At 46.3% G+C, this 19,862-nt stretch overlaps 1 protein-coding gene and 1 long non-coding RNA gene across 2 annotated transcripts in view; one reads left to right on the top strand and one right to left on the bottom strand.

The window, feature by feature from the left end:
• LOC139046142 (uncharacterized) overlaps positions 1–17,502 on the bottom strand; it is a 45,559-nt gene extending 28,057 nt beyond the window's left edge. Inside the window, exons 1-2 of the long non-coding RNA XR_011505738.1 lie at positions 9,309–17,502; positions 8,829–8,930 (exon numbers count right to left, since the gene is read on the bottom strand). This is a non-coding gene — a long non-coding RNA (uncharacterized lncRNA). The remainder of the gene's footprint in view (positions 1–8,828; positions 8,931–9,308) is intronic.
• Positions 1–19,660, top strand: part of ADRA1B (adrenoceptor alpha 1B) — a 49,113-nt gene extending 29,453 nt beyond the window's left edge. Inside the window, exon 2 of the mRNA XM_014842729.3 lies at positions 17,524–19,660. Within this exon, the coding sequence (XP_014698215.2) occupies positions 17,524–18,116 (593 nt within the window). The 3' untranslated portion in view covers positions 18,117–19,660. The remainder of the gene's footprint in view (positions 1–17,523) is intronic.
• The last annotated feature ends 202 nt before the right edge of the window (positions 19,661–19,862 follow it).

Below are 19,862 nucleotides of genomic sequence, written 5' to 3'. Positions count from 1 at the left end.
TAGCATTCTTGAGTGAATTGCCCTGTTAGTTAGATGACCCAGCAGAGAATGTAGCTCCATCTGCATGGACAGGCCAGGGCTGCCAGACCACCGTGAGACATACACAAAGAATGCAGGTGGCCTCTTGAGCTGGAACCTTGCCACCCATCCAGGGCCATCTTTGGGGTCTCATTTTGCACAAGGCCACCACGTCCATGTCAGGAATATAGGAAGGAGTGGTGATGGGAAAGAGGGCTGTTCTGCCCTTTTATTGCCTGGCTTAATTTTATCTTTTGATCTCTATTTATTTATTTTTCTCCATCCTATGAGAACTTTGCCCTATCCTCTTGCTTTTGTTCTTGGCACGACCCACCTGCAGATGATGGAAGAATTTGTGAGTTAAACATCCCTTCTCTCTCCACCTTCTTGGGTCTCCAGGACTTACTTTCACAAGGCCAGGAGATGGCAGAAGCATGACTTCAATGCTAAATAATTATGGTTCCTCCTGGACTTGGCTGGGAAGATGAGTCATCTGAAACTAGTATATTTGCACCCCAACCTGGCTCATCTTTTTCCCCTTGTGCAGTGCATGCCCCTGTGGAATCTGCTCCACTTTCTTAAATGTCCTTTCAGTCCTTGGTTTCTTGGTGGTCCGTCTCACAAGGTCAAAACAGCAGAAGATGGGAGACGGGAGCTTGTGGGTTGTAATGAGACCCTAATACTTAATAGATCCATGACTCAGAGCAAATTACTTCTCTTCTAAGCCTCAGTTTCAACATTTTCAAAATGGAGATGATGCCCGTACCTCCCACATAGAATTGTTTTGGGTACTAAGTGCGATTATGCATGCTAGGGGTTAGATACAGTGCTTACTGCCTATAAACCCTCAATAGATGATTGCTGCTATTATTATTGTTGTTGTTGTTGTTATTGTTATTAAATTCAGATCACTGCCATCTTCTGTATTTTCTTTGAAAACACCATCAAGATTGAGTCGATTTCTAACTGCCATGAGAGTCAGCACGCATTCTCCACCTTCCTTGTGATCAGGACACTGTGTAGGACATCAGGCCTCCTCTCTCAGGAACTAAATGAACTAAGTTACCAGCCCTCTGAAACACACTTGCCCTGTTGCCACTGCAGCCTCACCCACAAAGGGGGTGCAATGCCCCGCCCTTCCAGCTTCTGTCTCCTCAAAACGTATGAAGATGGAATCAATTTTGCAGGGAACTTCTCTGAAAGTAGCGATGTCAAATAGCATCTCCTTCCCAAACTAGCACCCACGCACATCTCTCCATCCTACTGTAACCAGCACCTCCTGGTTTTCTTCTAGGCATCTCCAACCGAACCTTCCGGGGAAGTGACAAGTCTCCAGTCTGTGGGAATCAGCCTTGAGGTAGCAGAAAGATCAGTTGCTCTGAGGTCAGGCCTGGAATTGAATATTGTCTCTACCACTATGTAATCTTGAGCAATTTCCTTAATCACTGCAAGCCATAGTTTTTTCATCCATAACATGGGCATAATAATTGTATTCACCTCATAGGCTTGTGGAGACGGAATAAAATAATGAGTGAAATCTCCTTGCTTCCCTAATCAAATATTAACCTCCTGGATTAAGTGCTAAGCCAGTTCTAGGTACCCAGGAGATGTTCAATAAAGACTTGCTATAAAGTGGAACAAAACCTGGGGACTTCCCTCTGAGAGCTGTAATCTAAAAACTAACATCAAACTGAGAAGGGAGCATTGATTTACATGGAAAGATGTGGAGAAAATGGTATTTTCAGAAAATCTAGATTTTCTTTGAGGAAAGGAACTGTCTTTGGGAAAATATCTTAGTGAGAGTTGAAGGTGGAAGGGGAAACCTACCCTCCACCCTCACCACCCCCGTCTCTCTTCTCCCCATTTCCCTCAACAAGGCTGATGGCAAAGCTACCAAAAGGAAGAATAGAAATGCGTACCTTGAAAAAAAAAACAAGATTTTGGGCCAGCCCCCAGGGCCTAATGATTAAGTTTAGCACACTCTGCCTCAGCAGCCCAGGTTCGGTTCCCAGGTGCAGACCTATCCTGCTCTGTTAGTGGCCATGCTATGCTGGCGGCCCACATACTAAAAAATAGAGGAAGATTGGCACAGATGTTAGCTTAGGGCAAATCTTCCTCAGCAAAAAAAAAAGAAGAAGATGATTTTGGAACTCTTGGAGCAATCTGGGAAGAGAGGAAGTGAGATGGGAGAGCACAAGGAGGGCCTCAGGGAGCCCAGCATTAAGTAGAGCTCCAAATGCTGTGTGTGGGTGATTGTCCTCTTGTGGAATCATTGCCTCAAGGAGGTATAAGCAGAGCAGGCTGTCAAGGGAAATGGAGCCCAAGCAGCAGGAGAGGAGGAACGAAGTTAGTCCTTCTGTCCCACTCCAGGAATGCAGAGACTTTGAAGGAGGGCTCTGGACTTCCCAGGGTTATGGAAAAGGGACACTCAAGACAATCTCACTCAGCTCTCAAGGGGCAGTAAGGCCCCCAACGGACGTCTGGGCTACACATATATAAACAGCATAGGTGGTAAATATTCCACACCTCCAGTCCCTTCTTCATGGAAATTCTCAGCAAACATTCTCGCATGGTGGCAGCAAGCCCAGCCAGCTCTCTGTCCTACAGGCCGTCTTTGAGTTGAGCACTGAATTATCCACCTGTTAAGTTTCCTGGTGGTGAGGAGCCTTCAAGCTCTGAGAAAGGGCAGGAATTTCAGGGTCATTTTATGGCATGCTTAACTGGACCTAGACTGAGAAGCAAGACAAAGCCCCACTTGCTAAGATCTGGAGAGCAGCATGTATTCGGCAGCAAAGACTAATCATTTCATTATACAATATTCATGATACCAGCGATGTGCCTGGCTCTCGGGAAATGAAAAGGCAGGAGAGGGCTCTGGCAAGAAGACAAGACAGCCTGGAGACAGCGGGCTGGCATCACTCACTCTGTGGTCGAGAAACTCTACCTGCAGGCGACAAGGAAAACATGGCCCCCAGATGTGGCAGTCTCAGGAGCCACACAAGTGGAAAGGAGACGCAGCACTCCCAGGCCCAACCCAAACCTGGCAAACCAGTTTGGAAATAAGGAAAAGTTTTGATTAACACCAGCCAAAGGACAGGACAGAGGGATGAGTGAGAAAGAGGAGGGCTGGGGAATCAGTGGACAGCTGCTGAGGGAAGGGATGAAAGGCATTGCATGGAGCCTAAGGGCCCAAGTGGCCCAGTCTGGGCATTTTACCATTTATTCCCTAAGGCCAGTCATTGTCCCTGTTCCCTCAGGGAGCCTTTCATCCAAACGCATGAGGCCTCTCAGCCCGCCAGCCCACCAGCAGTTTCATCTGCCCCCTTAGAAGGAAGGACCAAGTGTTGCAAAGCCTGTTTGTTCTAGGCTCAAAGACACTCTGGCTGCAGGTATATTGGTACCTTCTCTCCTCATTTTCATCCCACCTCTAAAATGGTGTGAACAGGGGCCGGCCCCGTGGCCAAGTGGTTAAGTTCACGCACTCTGCTTCGGTGGCCCAGGGTTTTGCCAATTCAAATCCTGGGCGCGGACATGGCACCACTCATCAAGCCATGCTGAGATGGCGTCCCACATGCCACAACTAGAAGGACCCACAACTAAAAATACACAACTGTGTACTGGGGGGCTTTGGGGAGAAAAAGGAAAAATAAAATCTTTACAATGGGGTGAACACAAAGCTTAGAATTGGAGCAGGAGGGGGCCTGGTAGCTAATGCAACACCTTCATTTCATACACGAAGAAACGGGGGCCCAGAAAGGTGATGTGCCCATTTAAAGGTCTGCCAGCTGCTAGCCCTAGGATGGCTCTTTTTCCCCCTATATTCTCAAATTCTCAATCTCTCTCTCTCTCTAACTACAAAGGCGATGATTGTTCATTGCAGAAATAATTTTAAATACAAAGTGAAAAATCTTCCCATAAACCCATCCTCCAGAGAGAACCACTATGAATGATGTGGTGTATATTCTCCTAGATTTTTTTTTCTGTGAACATACTAATACACACACACACACACACACACACACACACACACACACACACTTTTTTCATAAAAATCAGATCATACTATGCCTTCTGTTCTGAAATTTGATCTTTTCTATTTCCTTCTGTCATGGACATCATTCCATGTAGACTTCCCATTCTAATAGATGTATGGTTTTTCATTATGTGAATGGTACATGGTTTATTTCACAATCCTCTGTTATTGGAATTTAGGTAATTTCCCATCCCGGGGGGAACACTTGTGCAATTCCTTGTATTTTATCTTTGCTCCCTTTTAAGAGTACTTCTGTAGGATAAATTCCTGGATGTGGAGTTCTTAGAGCAAAAGCTATGCTCATTTTAATTTTATTGGATAATGCAAATTTTCCACCCAAAACTTGTGCCCCCACCCAGAATACATGAAAATGTCTGTTTTCCCATATCTTTGCCAAATTGAGCATAAGCAATTTTTTAAATATCTCCCAAACTAATAGACCCAAAATATTTTGCTGCTGCTTTTTTTTTTTTTTTTTTTGGAAGATTGGCCCTGAGCTAACACCTGTTGCCAATCTTCCTCTCTTTTTTTTAATTTTCCCTCCCCAAAGCTCCAGCACATACTTGTATGTTCTAGTTGTAAGTCATTCTAGTTCTTGTATGTGTCACGCTGCCACACCGCGGCTTGATGAGCGGTGTATAGGTCCGCGCCCAGGATCTGAACTGGTGATCCCCGGGCAGCCAAAGCAGAGCACGAGAACTTAACCACTCCGCCGCGGGGCTGGCCCCATTTTGCTGCTTTTTAATTTGCATTATTTATTTTGTAAAGGAATTTCATTATGTTTTCATTAATTTCATTGGCTGTCCATTGTACTTTTTCTTGTTATTTGCTTATTCATATGGTTTGCTTATTTTCTGAGTTATTGTTTGCTTATTGATTTGAAAGAGAGCTTTGTGTATTAGAAATATTATTCCTTTTACTGTCATTTGAATTACAAATATTCCTCTCAATTCTTCTTCTAACTTTGTTTTTGAATTTTGCAACCTTATAAAATGTCTAATCAAACTCAACAATACTTTTCTTTATGGATCATGAACTTGCATCATGCTTAAAATGGTCTTTTCTATTTCAAAAATCACAAAAATATTCACTTATATCTTCTAATATTTTAATAATTTTTATACTTAAAATCTTGGATCCATCTGAGTTTATTTTGATGTAAGAAATAAAGTAAGGATCCAGCTTTATTTATTTTCAAGCAGCTAGCCTGTTGTCTCAACACTGCTTATAGAATAACCTCTTTTTTCCCCACAAACATTGAAATGGCATGTAAAATTCTCATGGATATTTGGCTCTCTTTCTAAACTATATAATTTCATTGATCTATTTGCATTTTCTTGCACTTCCTGCCCTAGTATATTTTTTATTACTGTAATCTTATGATAGGTTTTAATATCTGTAGGGGTGTGTTTACTCATCTTCCCAATACTACCCCCACCATTCTTCTTTATGTATTTTTAATTTACCTGGCTATTTTTTTCATGGTTATTCTTCGATATTCCAGAATCTTCCATATATTTAGTTTAGGATCATTTAGTTTCCCCTCTTTGCCCCCTCACCCAATAAAACACCTGTTGACATTTTAATGAGATTGTCTTGAATTTACAGATTAATTTGGGGAGAAATGAAGCTGTCTTGGAGAGAAACTTCCTGTACTAAAGGAAGCTATGTTTCTCCATTTAACATGTCTTCTTTTTATGCCCCTTTATAAAGTTTTATAGCTTCCTTCACAGAGGTCCCACCAATACTCAGTGTCTAAAAGGGTTCTGCACAGAAAATGCTATTTCCAGTGAGATCAAAGCATGGAACACACTCAGTTTGGCATCAAGATGGACCCCTAAGATGGACCCCAAGAAACCACTCCATCCCATCTGCTCCCAACCCTGGGCCTAAGCTAGAAGGCATCTTTCTCCTGGAAGCTGGAATGGGTCCGTCAATTAATCAGTGGGTAACTGATGGCAGTGACCGTATGCCTAGTCCTGTGCTACAAGGACAGGACAGAGATCCCATCTTCCAGGAGCTTTGATGCTGCCTAATGACACAGTGGCACATCCCTTAAGAATGGCGTTCCATATTAACCCACGTGCTATGGACTCTGTTTTGATAGGAGATAAAGGAGAAGAGGCCTGGAGCAGTCAGGAAAGGTTTCAGGAAGGAGATGCGAACTGAACTGGGCATTGGCATGTGGTTACCATTTAAATAAATAAAGAAGAGGAAGGGGCAAAGTAGAAGCAAGGAAATCACTCCACAACCATTTATTCTGCACCGACTCTCAACCCGATTCTAGGCTAGGCACATGAAGACGAGGTGACGTGCTCAACAAATATTTATGCACATTCACTGTAAGCCAAGCTCTGGGTTAGGTGCTAGAGAAACCAAGACGAGTAAGACTGACTCTGGCCTGGAGGAGCCTATAAACAAGGGAGACAGGCTCTTAAATAAGTAAGTCCAACAGTTGTTGTGATAGAAATCTGTGGAGAGAATATCAGAGACTCAATCTGGTGACCGTGCACCTCCTGGGTACCACAGATGGGATTCAGTGGGTCTGTGAGCCCCTGAAATTATATGATGCTAGATTATCTGCATTACCAGCACTGTCAGGTTAAGAACCACTGGGGTAGAGTGACACAAAACTCTTGGCTTCTAGATACTTGTGTTTTAATGGCCAGATAAAATATATGTAAAGATGCCATTACAAGTAACAAGCAAACAATTTTAGCCTTCCCGCAGCCCAGAAGTGTGCTAAGAGTTCAGAGGCAATATTGTCTGTTGAGGAAACTGCCCAGCTTTGCGACCAGGCAGATGTGGGTTTGAATCCCAGCTCTACCATCTAATAGCTCTGTGACATTGGATGAGTTCCGTATACTCAGAAACTCGATTTACCCATCTGTAAATTGAGAATGGAGAATTACAGAACCTAGGCCACTCTCCTGCCTGTGGGGAAGGTGAAACGAGGAAGGTGTGCAGGTCAGCTGGCTCTTAGCAGGTCTTTGAGACCTGCTCATTCCTTCCTCCTGCTTTCACACTTCAGAGGAAGCTGGGCATTGTGGGCTGTGGTTACGAGAAGGAAGAATTTGAGCCAGGCCTGGAAAGGATCGAGAGGAGGAGGGGAAAGGAGAGGGAATCTCACACCAGTGCACAGTGTGGATAAAGGGAAAAGAGCCAGAAAAGTCCATTCACATTGCGAAGAATCAGTCCATTGCAGCCAAGTTGAGCAGCCTAAGTAGTTTGAACTTTATCCTATAAACTGTAGGAGCTGCCGGGGGGTTTGGGGCAAGGGAGTCAGTCCCATGGTGACGTGTCTCTCAGCCCAGCCTCTGCTCATCCATGAATCCCAAGATACCCCAGGAAAGCAATTTTAAAAATAAAACTGTAACGTGGGTGAAGGCAACACTTCTCATCCCAGGACCTTGTTAAAAAGCAGATTCTGATTCACTGGGTCACTGGGACCCTGCATTTCTAACAAGCACCCAGGTGATAGTGCTTCTGTTTATCCATGAACCTCACTCTGAGGAGCCAGGGGATAATATATTTCAGTTTTATTATTTTTATTACTATTAGTATTCATGTAACACATGTTGGCTGAGTGCCTATCACGTGTCATGCGCTGCACTAGGCCCTGGGGAGAGAGAGAAAAATCAGACCTGAACTCTCTTTTCTAAAAGCTCACAGACTAATCAGAGGAGATGAGCCATAGCCCTAAGCAACTGTAATTCAAGGTAGAAAGTGATAAATGCCATATTTCAGGTTCAGATAAAGGGCTTTGAAATTCAGCAAAGAGAGAGATTATTCCCAATTGAAGGAGAAATTTCCTGGTGTTTAAGGAGATGAATAGAAGCTTCTTTTTCTTATTATTAAACAATGAATAAGAACCCAGACTTCAGAGTTGGATTTTAATCCTAGCTCTACCACTTACTAGACATGTGACTTTGTTAATCTCTTAAACCTCAGTTTTCTCATCTGTAAAATGAGGTACAATGATAGCAGGGCTGCTGGAAGGACTGTGTGAGTGAGGGTTTGTAAACATGGTACCTAATAACTGGTTTCCAGTCCATTGCAAAGGGTGCCTCTGGTGATTATGATTGTTTTCAGCATTTGCTTTAAAACTTAACATGGGTCTGTAGGCCCCAAAGATATTGTTTGTGTTAGACAACTTTATGATCTCATTCCAGGATTAAGTGGCAAATAAAAATGGAAAAACCTCTTGGGGAATTTCCAGATCCAAGGAGACCTTTACAAAGCTGGTGCTGAAAGAATTAGCAACTATTTTAAATTTTTCAAGTTTTTATTGGGCCAAACCATTTCAGCTAGGGAGACGTGGCTCGGCTGTAGCTGTAGCCAAACGCTCCTAATAAGAGCCATGCTGAAAAGGAGCTCCACTCTATTTACAAGCCAAGTAAAATGGTTCTACCACTGGCTCCCCTGAGGTCATCGGGTTTGTCTGATGCTGAAATAAGTCAAAGCAAATTTATAACCCGAGAGTCCCATAATGTCAAAGCCCAGAGGGATTTCACAAACCACCCAGCCCTGGGGGGGACCAGATAAATGGTGCTTTGGATCCCTAAGCCTTGCTGCAGTCTCCAAACCCACCCATTCGTCATTCTTTGAATCAATGTTTAGTGAAGGCCTATGGTTGGAGGAATACATAAGGAATAAAGAGGGCCCCCCTTTCTGCCCCACAGTAAAGGGATAAGGGTAGGAGACCCCCAGGCACATCAGGAACTAACAGAAGAGGCTGCTGGGCTTAAAGAAAGGTCTCATTTCAAACCTCTCTTACCTGTGTGTGACGTTGGGCAAGCACTGCCCTCTGTTGGTGCCTCCGTTTCTTCATCTGTAAAGTCGCGATAATCCCACTTTGCTCATAAAGCCATTATGGGCACTAAATGAAATAGAATATGAGAAAGTTGGTTGACACATAACAAGGACCCAATAACACAGTATCTTTTGGGTTGTTTTTTATTTTTTAAGTAATATTCATTGGACTTTTCCCAATTACAAAAGTAATTCATGGTTATGGCGAAAATTTTGGAAAATACCAAAAAATACAGAGAAGGAAAATTCACCATAATTCCAACACCCAAGGATAAACACTCTTGATGTTTCTTCCACGTGTATCCTTCCCGTCCTTTATACACATCAACACATATTTTGTTTCCTCATGAGCTATAGGGGTCGTGACTAAGAGCCTCTGTTAGAGGCTGCATGGATTCAAATTCTAACTCCCTCATCCACTAGCTCTGTACCTCGAGCAGCTTACCTTCCATTCCCGCTGACATAACAGCCATGGCCTCCAGGGTGCATGCAGGCTGGACACTCAGTCACCAATCAGTGCCGTAGACAACAATGTGGAATGGCGCCCCGTAGAGCTGCGCAGGGCAGAGTCATGCCAGGCTGCCTTGGGAACAGTGACTGGCATAAGAATGGTTACACATCCAGCCTGGTGGCTGGCACAGAGTAGGAGCCTGTGAAATGATAGGTACTGCTCTACAAACACGCCCAGTGGTTTTGAAGAGTGGAGGTTCACAGAGGGTTGAGACTTTGTGTTCACTCTTCAGATTCGTTGCTTGTCACCTTAAGGATGACCTGCTGGAACCACATCCAGCCAAGAAATGCTTCTCCCTGTGCTGACCCTCCTCAGCCTTAGCCTCGGATCCTTGCACTTCCCGGACCCTTAAAATCACCCTCAGGCAGGCAAAGCCCAAGAGGAGTGGGTGAGCTCATTGCAACATCTGCTGGCCCCTTTAACCCTCCCGGCTCAAGCTCCATCTCCTAATCGCCCCACCCATGTATCAAGCTTTCCACCCCTGTAAGCCCTTTCAGAAGTGCTGTCTCGTTTCATCTACTTAAAAGCCTCAGTAAAAGGCTACCAAGAGGCATCAGAGTGGAACCATGGGCCTCTGCAAGTGGTTTCCCAGGGCTGCGCCTATACTCTGCTCAGATTCACTCCAGATTTGGGTGATATGCAAGAGAGCTTGAAATGGCATCCAGAGAAGGCACAAGAAACTCTGAGGCACATATTCAGTCAATCAGTCAGTCACTGAGCAAATATTTATTTAGCACCCACTATGTGCCAGGGGCTGGGTTCTCCAGTGAGAAAGTTATTCCCTGTTCACTTGCCTTCTAATCCTTTAGGTTCCTCAAAGAGAATTTCCTCTCCATCTAGGGTCAGCAAGTCTTCAATATGCCTCAACCCCTGCTAATCTCCCTTTTTGAAAAAGAGAGAGCAGGCCTCAGGTCCACCACTGTCTGGAGCAATGCAGAGGTACTAATATCATTTTGTTTTCATCTTATTTTTCTGTATCATGACATTCTATTTATAACAAATGATGCAGGTTTTAGAATAGTGATAGAAAGCTTCCTTTTAAAAAAAAAGTTTAGTTTCGATACCAAAAGTAAATTAATTTAAAGAAAAGTGTTAAGTTATTGGTGGTCCAGGTGGGAGGCCTACTGATGTTTAGGAAGCCTAGACTTGAGATGAGTGAGTATTAACCGTTTGGGGCTTGCTGACCCCTTCAAGCCCATATAGACAGCTATGCATCCTCCCCCAGAAAAATGCGTGAACATCCGGTACAATTTCAGCAGTTTCAAGAACCGCCTGGAGCCCATCCTTGGGCACGTATTGGGAAGAACAGCAAGGTGAGGGTCTCAAGCCTGGTCAACACATTTCATCTCATCCTCTTTGCCACCTCTCACCTTTGTAGCTGTAGTTATGGCAATAACAGCAGTGCTGGCAGTAGGAAAGGTAGCAGTGTTTGCAGCAGGTAGAATTGCTATACTTACTGACTGCCTTCAATGTGGCAGGCACTTACCATCCTAAGCGCGTCTCATCCGTGCAGAAAAGAACTATCACCATCCGGATAGGGAGGTAGCTGCTGCTTCTTCAAGTGGCTTCTCCAAGGTCACACAGCCGGGAAGCCAGAGCTAGGATGTGAACCCAGATCTACCAACCTGTGACGCCTGAACAAGTCCTTAACCACTAAACTACTCTGCCTCAATGAATGTTTGTTGAATAAAAGAATGACAATTTGAGCAGGTCCTGGCAGCCATGATGCCATTCACCAGCTGAATGACATCAACCAAGTCACTCACCCTCACTGAGTTTCCATTAAGGAAGGAGGTTTCCCAGTCCTGGCAAGCCATGATGCTGAGACGCATGGCAAGGAGCATTGGACCATTTCATGAGCAAGAGAAGTGGAGCCAAGCTCAGGGACATGCCCAGCAAGTTAGTGGCCATGTCAAAGAGCCCAGCACAGCCTTGACTTCCAGCAGAGAGCAGGCCTTCCAGGAATCCGCATTTCCTGTTAAGATTTGCTCCCCTTTCCCTGGCAGCTTCGTTGGCCCCCAAAGGTCTGTTTGAGTGCCCATGGAAAAAAGATCCCTGTCACCAATTCTCTTTCATGCCAGAGAGGCTCAGCGCCTTCCCTAATTAACCACGGGTTCTTGGCTCCCACCAGGGCAGGCAGCCTAGCAAACAGAGCCCCTAATCCCAGTAGCTACTGTGCTGCTGAGGGGAGAGGGAGGAGGGAAGGGGCCGAAATATGTGTGGAATCCAAGGCGCCCAGCAGTCCAGTCCCTGAGCCACACTGCCCCTCTGTGGTGGGTCTAGAGAAGCAGGCACGCCCCGCAGGCATGGGCAGGATTTCCATCGCCGGCTTCACGGACAGTGAATTTTAAGGCTGGACAGGACTCAGATGACACCAGTCAACTACAGGAGGGAAACTAAGGCCCAGAAAGAGAAAGCAATTTAACGATAGATCGAGTTACCAAACATAGTTTCCACACATAGGTTTCCTGTAATTAAATTCCCAGCCCAATCAGTGATTCACAGGAATAATAATTATTATTTGGTTAATTAGCATTAATGCAGAGTTGATTTGTGTGGCAGGCACCTGGTACGCAGAATGCTAATAAGGACTTTACACATTTTATCTTGCTCAATCCTCACAGTAGCCCAGAGAGATGGGTACTATGATTAGCTCCTTTTACTGATGAGGAAACTGAGGCTCAGGGATAGTCTGAAACTTGCTCAAGATCTCATGGCTGCTGGTGAGAGAGGCAGGATTCTATCCGAAGGAGTCCAATTCTGACAAGAAAAGGACTCCCTGTCAGAAGTCACTGAGGGCTTGCTGGGGTGGGGGTGGGGGGCTGGGGAGAAGTGGTTCCATGCTGGGGGGTATGGGAGGACCAGATAAAACAGAATGCAAATGGAACAAGAGGACCGGCAAGATGACTATTCATTATCCAGCTTCCAGACAAGCGAGGATTCAAAACTGATGGCACCCAGAGTTGTGGCGCTGTAGGGAAAATATCATGCTCCTACACAGTCGACGGGAGGGTAAATGGGTCCCCCCAGTTCAGAAGGCAATTTGGCTAGCTGTCACTACTTAAATGTGCAACTGACCCAGGGATTCCTCGTGTAGGAAATTATCCTACAGAAACATTCAAACGTACAAAAAAGCAAAATGCAGACAAGTTTTCGTTACCGCAATTTGTAACCGCCAAAAATGGAAGCCACCTGCTTGACCATCGTTAGGAGAGAGTTAAGTAAACTACTATATATCCAGACAGAAGGAGGTAGTGTCCCGACATGGGGAAATGTCTTGTATATATTCTAAACAAAGAATACATATTCCAAGCAATTTGGGGAAAGGTATGTGTATGATCCCATAAAAACAATCTAAAAGGATAAAAACAAAGCTGTTAACCCTGGCCCCCTCTACTTGAATGGAGAAAGAATTTTCACTCTATATTTTATATATTTTTTTGTAATGTATAATTTTTTAATTTTTAATTTAATTTAATTTTATTTTATTTTGAGGAAGATTAGCCCTGAGCTAACGTCTGCCACCAATCCTCCTCTTTTTGCTGGCCCTGAGCTAACATCCATGCCTACCTTCCTCTACTTTATACGTGGGATGCCTACCACAGCATGGCTTGACAAGGAGTGACACGTCCACACCCAGGATCCCAACTGGTGAACCCCGGGCCACCGAAGCAGAACATGTGAACTTAACCACTGTGCCACCGGGTCAGCTCCCTGTAATGTGTAATTTTTTTTAATCCACTTTTTAAATTTTAAGTAAGTGAGGCTTTTTAAATAGACTTTATTTTTTAGAGCAGTTTTAGGTTCACACCCAAACTGACAGGATGGTGCTGAGATTTCCCATACATCCCCACCTCCTCACATGCACAGCCTGCCTGGTTATCAACATCCCCACCCAGAGTGGTACATTTGTTACAATTGATGAACCTACACCGATGCATCAAAAGCACCCAGAGTCCGCAGTTCACATTGTGGCTCACTCTTGCTGCTGTAAATTTTATGGGTTTGGACAAATGTATAATGCCTTGTATCCACAACTATAGTCTCATACCAACTAGTTTCATGGCCCTAAAAATCCTCTGTGCTCCACCTACTCATCCCTCCATGTGTCACTTTTGTAATAAAAATACACAAATCGGGAGAGGAAAAGAAAAGAAAAGAAGATGTGGTTCCTGCCCAGAAGGAATTTATAGCCTGGGTGGTAAACAAGGATTCAGCCAGCCCTGGGGTGGCTCAAGAACGTCAATGGGCAAACAATAAAATAACAGGTAAGACCTGATTGTATACTTTCTGTGGCCGCGAACAAAGAAGTCAGCCTGAGCTGGGTGGGGTTAATGAAAACAGAGTTCCTGGAGGAGGGCAATGACTGAGCCAGGATATACAGTGTCTTTGAAAAATGGCCATCATTATATTATTATTCTCAAGGTGCCAGATCCTGTGTCAAGTATTTTACATGGATATTTTCATGTATTTAAAATTACCCTATGAAACGGATATTGCCCCCATTTTATGGATGAGAAAATTGAGCCCGAGGGGGCCAATTAACTTTTCTAAAGTCAAACAGCCAATACACACACAAAAGGGACTCAAAACCAGGTCTATGTGATCCCAAAGCCTGTGCTCAAGCCACTGGGCAACACTGCCTAAATCAGCCAAGGGCAAAGAATGACCTTCCCAGAGGAACAAGCAGCTCAGGGAGCCCAAACTCAAAATGTGGCTGTAAATTTTTGCCCACAAGAAAAGTTGGCTTCATCCTCTAACCTGTGGCTGAATACTTCTCATGGCCGCGGTCTTGGAGAGCACTTTATAAGAAAATTAAAGCAAAGATCCAGCCCGTCTTTGTTCTTAACAAGGCACTTCCAGTGTGATGGAGGTGAAGAAGAACCTAGAAAGAAATGGCACTTGGTCACAGGGACAGAGTGACATTTGTGCCCCTCTCATGGTACTCATCAGGAGCTCAGTATTTGTGGAATGAATGAATGAATGTATAAAATGTAAATAGCTACAACTATCATATGCTGGCGTCCTGATCCGTAAAGTGGGGCCAACAGTAATACTTTCGTCAAGGGATTGTGATAATTAAGGGAGCTAACAGTGTAAAGAGTTTAGCACAGGACCTGTACAGAGCACACACACAATATAAATCGTGGCTCTGATGAACATTAGCTGTTAGCATTATTGTTATTTGTGTATCCTTTAAAAGTGCCGGTCCCTCAGGATACCTCCCCATTAAGTCATGTATTGCCTATTGCACTACCTAGGGTTGGCAAGCAAAGCTACAAGTTTGCCTTCAGCCAGCGTGCTCTCCTGCTCTGGATCCTTCCCACCTTTGGCCATGACTATCGTTGTGTGCCCAGCCTCCATCCTGGGACCTACATGTCCTCATTAAGGTGGTGTGCCTACCCGCACACACACTCATCAGCATTTACCCTCCAGGATAACGCACAAGCTTTATCTCCCTCTCTCCACTTCTCCCCAGAATTTATTCTCCAGTTTCCCATTTTATCAAAACCAGTTCCTATGCCCTTCAGACCCAGTGACAGAAACAAGTGCATCCCTGTGGACAGAGACAACTCATCCATCATGGTTACTAGGTGTTCAGATGTCATATTTGCATTTCAGCTAGGACCTTCCCCACAGTGTCTTAATCCAAAGGAGTATCTGGGATGGTGGGACGAACACCTAAGGTGCAGGCCTTGTCACAAATACGACCACAAGGTGGCGCCCTCATCTGCCCCACTAACAGCAAACAGAACGGAGCCCCACGTTTCCCACATTTACCCTGAGTTGAGAAGACAGCCTGTACTTGTAATTAGCACTTGCCTCCGGCTATGGATGACCTTTCCAAATTCACCCCCTCTGGCTTCACCCAGCACCAGGAGCCCAGCCACCAACCCTGGGTTACTAAGCAGAGAAGCAGGAGGCTCCCTGTAACAACAGGCCAAACCTATTCAGAAGGAGAAGTGCTACGGGGAGAAAATCAAGTGCAATCCAAAATCAAAGACTTGGACTCTTGTAGCATCTGTGCCACCGAGGTGGGATCTTCAGCCACTCCCTGGGTCTCGCGTCATCATCTGCAAAACAAAGAGGTTGAACTTCGGGATTTCTAACATCCCTCCCATTCAGTTATTCCAGAGGCACATGCTCTTCAGTCAACAAATGGATTCGAAGATGATCCCAAAGACCAGGCCCTTGGGAAGCTCACAGTCTAACAGAGGAGCTAAGACAGGAATACGAAAGTCGAAAGTTGCTGTACCGCAGGCCGAGTGGCAGGGTTAGGGACATGGTTTGAAGTTATGTTCTGTAAAGTATAATCCCATTTTTTTAAATATTTAAGTATGTACATATAACAGAAAAAAAATCGGGCAGTGTATGCACTTTGCATTGCAGAGTCATGCATGCTTTTAAAATATTTTTTCTTTTGTTTTTGCTTTTTTATGTTTTCTCATTTTCCACAAAGGGTATTATTAATAGTATTTTTTAGAAAATATATTTTGAATTCGAACAGAATTTAGTTTAAATCCCAGCAATATTACAAACATGCTGTGTGACCCGGGGCAACTCATTTAACCTCTCCAGTCTCAGCTGCCTTTGCATTTACCATGAAAATTGTTTTTAATTTAATATGGCCATAAAATGTTTTTGGACCGCAAATGCAGAAGGATGAGTTAATCATGTTTCTCAATTCATAATAGCCCGGTGTCGTGGGTCCCCGCCAGGCCTCTCTCTTATGTTATTGATTTATTTCCTTTTATTCCCATTCCCCATTCTCATTTCCATCTGCCTCCATCCTTAGGCAACCCTTCTGTGTTTGATAATGTATTTTTTAATTCGAAAGTGTTTTTGCAAAATGCGTGCGATTGTTTGGTGTGTTACTTAAACAGTATTATGTTATAAATCTCATTCTGTTTCCTACTTTTTTCACAAAGAACAATGTATTTAAGATCTTTCCATATGGCTGGATGGACATTGTCATCCAGGGCCTCTAAGCACTGCATAATTGCTATACTACACATCAACCCAATACCTTTCCATAATTCCCAGAGAGGGACACCCAGGTTTCTCCAACTCTCTGTCACCATAAATAGCACTGCCCTGAGCATGCTCAGACACATCCCTGTATGGACCCACGTAAAAATTTCTTTGAGATCTTGTCCTAGAGCAGAATTGCTGGGTCAGGAGGTCTGTGTATACTTAACAGGACCAAGTGGTGCCAGAGTCTTTTCCAGGTCTTCAGTCTGTGCCCTGACCAGCCATACAGAAGGCTCCCCATGTCCTCACACCCCTGACTACATTTGGCACTATCCAGCTTCCTAATTTTTGCCAGCCTGACAGATACATTATATCTCTTAGTCGTTTTCATTTTAATTTATTTGACTGTCTAATATGTTGAGCATCTTGGTATATGCTCATGATGGGTTTCCTGTTTTGTAAATTGGCTGTTTGTTTCCTTTGCCCACGTTTCTACAGGGAGTGCTGTCTCTCTTGTTGATCTGCCAGAGTTCCTTATATACTCTAAATACCACCTCTTAACTATCTTAGACATTGTAAATATCTTCTCCCACCCTTGCCTCCTAGTGCATCTTTTCGAGCTATTCGGTTGTTTTTCTTCACCTAGATCAAAAAGATTGTCCTTTACTTTTTGTCTTCTTTTACCTTTAAAGTTTTACCATTCCCATTTAGGTCTTTAATACATCTCATATTTGCCAGGGAAATAAATCAGCGCCTACTTCAGGGCGTTTTGTGAAGGCTGAAATAATCTAGGAGAAGCTCCTGGCACAGGACCCCCGACCCAAGAGCTGGGCAATTGTGGGTGATGATTATTATCATTTGAATAGAAAGCGGTAAGCGCCGCCCTAGGAAAGCTAGAGATCTAGGAGCTTCGGGGCTGTTGAGCTAGATCAGAAAGGTTTTATGGGCGAAGAGGCCGTTATCAAGGTTGGCCCTAAAAATGAATGTAGGATTCATTTATTTTGAGATGGAAAGGCGAGCATTCCAGGCAGAGGAACTGGCCTGGGCAAAGGCCTGGCGGCCAAAATGCTGCCCGTTGACAATGCTTAGGCGGAGCACACGGAGGAGAGGTTCTGACTACTCACAAACCGCTGTCTGTCTTTCTGCCCGTGCCCACCCCAACCCCTCCCCGCTGCAGGCTCCCTGTTCTCCACCCTGAAGGCCCCCGACGCCGTGTTCAAGGTGGTGTTCTGGCTGGGCTACTTCAACAGCTGCCTCAACCCCATCATCTACCCGTGCTCCAGCAAGGAGTTCAAGCGCGCCTTCGTGCGCATCCTCGGGTGCCAGTGCCGCGGCCGCCGCCGCCGCCGTCGCCGTCGCCGCCTGGGCGGCTGCGCCTACACCTACCGGCCGTGGACGCGCGGCGGCTCGCTGGAGCGCTCGCAGTCGCGCAAGGACTCGCTGGACGACAGCGGCAGCTGCCTGAGCGGCAGCCAGCGGACCCTGCCCTCGGCCTCGCCGAGCCCCGGCTACCTGGGCCGCGGCGCGGCGCCGCCCGTCGAGCTGTGCGCCTTCCCGGAGTGGAAGGCGCCCGGCGCGCTCCTGAGCCTGCCCGCGCCCGAGCCCCCCGGCCGCCGCGGCCGCCCCGACGCGGGCCCGCTCTTCACCTTCAGGCTCCTGGCCGAGCCCGAGAGCCCCGGGACCGACGCGGGCTGCGAGGCCGCGGCCGACGTGGCCAACGGGCAGCCGGGCTTCAAAGCCAACATGCCCCTGGCGCCCGGGCAGTGTTAGGGGTCCGCGCCCGCTCCCTGTCCCCGGGAAGGACAGCATCGTGGGGGGCGGGCGGGGCGGAGGGGCAGGGCCGTGTTGGCGCCGGGTCGACGCGGGCCCCAGGGGGAGACGGGGCGGGGAGAGGGCCAGCTGCTTTTCTGGCAGGGGCATGGGTGCCAGGTACAGCGTGGAGAGCTGGGCCCAGCATGCTGAGAGCCCGGGGCCCCGACGCTGGCCGGGATTTCGTCTCTCTCTCTCTGTACATATATCCACAAGTCCCTGTGTCCATGTATTTAACCGTGGGTACACGTGCGTGTGTCTGTGCGGTGTACGTGTGGTCTGCATGTGTGCGTGAGTGGGGCCGCCCGCGCGGGGCAGAGCGAGTGTGCGCCCAGGAGAGAGCGGGGCCGTCGTCTGTCTGGCGACTTCGTACCTCTCAAGCCCCTCCTTTTACTTCCCTGAACGATGGCACTTGGGCGGGGGTGGAAACACAGTCGGACATTAAAGGTCAATTCTCCTGTGCGGCTTCGAGTAGTCTGTGAAGTGGGTGGGAGGCAGGGTCTGCAGTTTCCTTTTCCTTCCTCTTCGGGGTTGCCGGGTCCCTTCGGCCGGTCCTGCGGGCCACGGATGTGCTGGCCCCGCCTGGCCCCATTTCTGCCTTTGCCGTTACTGCCCTCCAGGGCTAAACAGATCTGACCCTGTGGCTGAAAGTGACCCCCTGGACTTGTCCCATGAATCCTGCTTGCCTGCTTTTTTTTTTTTTAACATTTTTTTTTTTTAAGATTTTTATTTTTTTCCTTTTTCTCCCCAAAGCCTCCCGGTGCATAGTTGTATATTCTTCGTTGTGGGTCCTTCTAGGTGTGGCATGTGGGACGCTGCCTCAGCATGGTTTGATGAGCAGTGCCATGTCCGCGCCCAGGATTCGAACCAACGAAACACTGGGCCACCTACAGCCTACAGTGGGGCATGCGAACTTAACCACTCAGCCGGGGGCCAGCCTCTGCTTGCCTGCTTTTGACCCTTAGCAGTATCTAAACCCTCCTGCTGTGGGCAACACTGGGCAACGTGTCACCTGGCCCTGATCCCTAGGACCCCAGTCCTGGCTGGGGCTCCCTGGCCAGCATCCTAGGTGGACCTGTCCCGTGAGAGGGGATGGGAGCCCCGCTGAGAGATGGGCTGGGGCTGACTCCCTTCACCTCCTCCCAGCATCCCTAGAGCAAACACTCTGTTCTTTGTGCCCATGGAACCTGAAAAAGAAATCCAGACTGCAGAATTTTCTGGATAAGATATGGGTCTGTGTGGCCAAGCAACACACATGGGCACAAGAACCCTCCTGAGCGCTCCTGATTGGCAAGCCTGCCTGAGAAAGTCAGGCAGAGAGGGGGAGCCCCCCTTGGAGAAGGTAACCTCTGTTCTGGTTTCAGCCCTGCTACCAACTTACTGTGCCACCTGGAGAAAGTCACATCCTCTCTTTAGATCGTGGTTTCCCATCTGCGTAATGATAGGATTGATTCTAAGGTCTTTCCTGCCTCTGAAAGCCTCCAATTTGCTAAAAGAATAAAGGTTGGAGAACAAAACAAGCAGCATTTTTCTTTGCTGATATTCAAAAAAAAGCGTGAGAGGAACCCACCTCAATCCCTGTCTCTTCCCGCTTTGCTTTTTCTAAGTTGAGCTTCATAATTTCTCAAATGGCAAGAGCCTCTTTTAGTAATATTAGCACATCAATCATTTATTCTACAAATAATTGAAATAGAAAATGCCTTAAGG

The sequence above is a fragment of the Equus asinus genome, chromosome 9, assembly GCF_041296235.1.
Source record: "Equus asinus isolate D_3611 breed Donkey chromosome 9, EquAss-T2T_v2, whole genome shotgun sequence".
In the NCBI taxonomy this organism is placed as follows: Eukaryota; Metazoa; Chordata; class Mammalia; order Perissodactyla; family Equidae; genus Equus; species Equus asinus.
The sequence above is the reverse complement of the archived record's forward strand: the minus strand, read 5'-3'. Positions and strand labels throughout refer to the sequence as shown.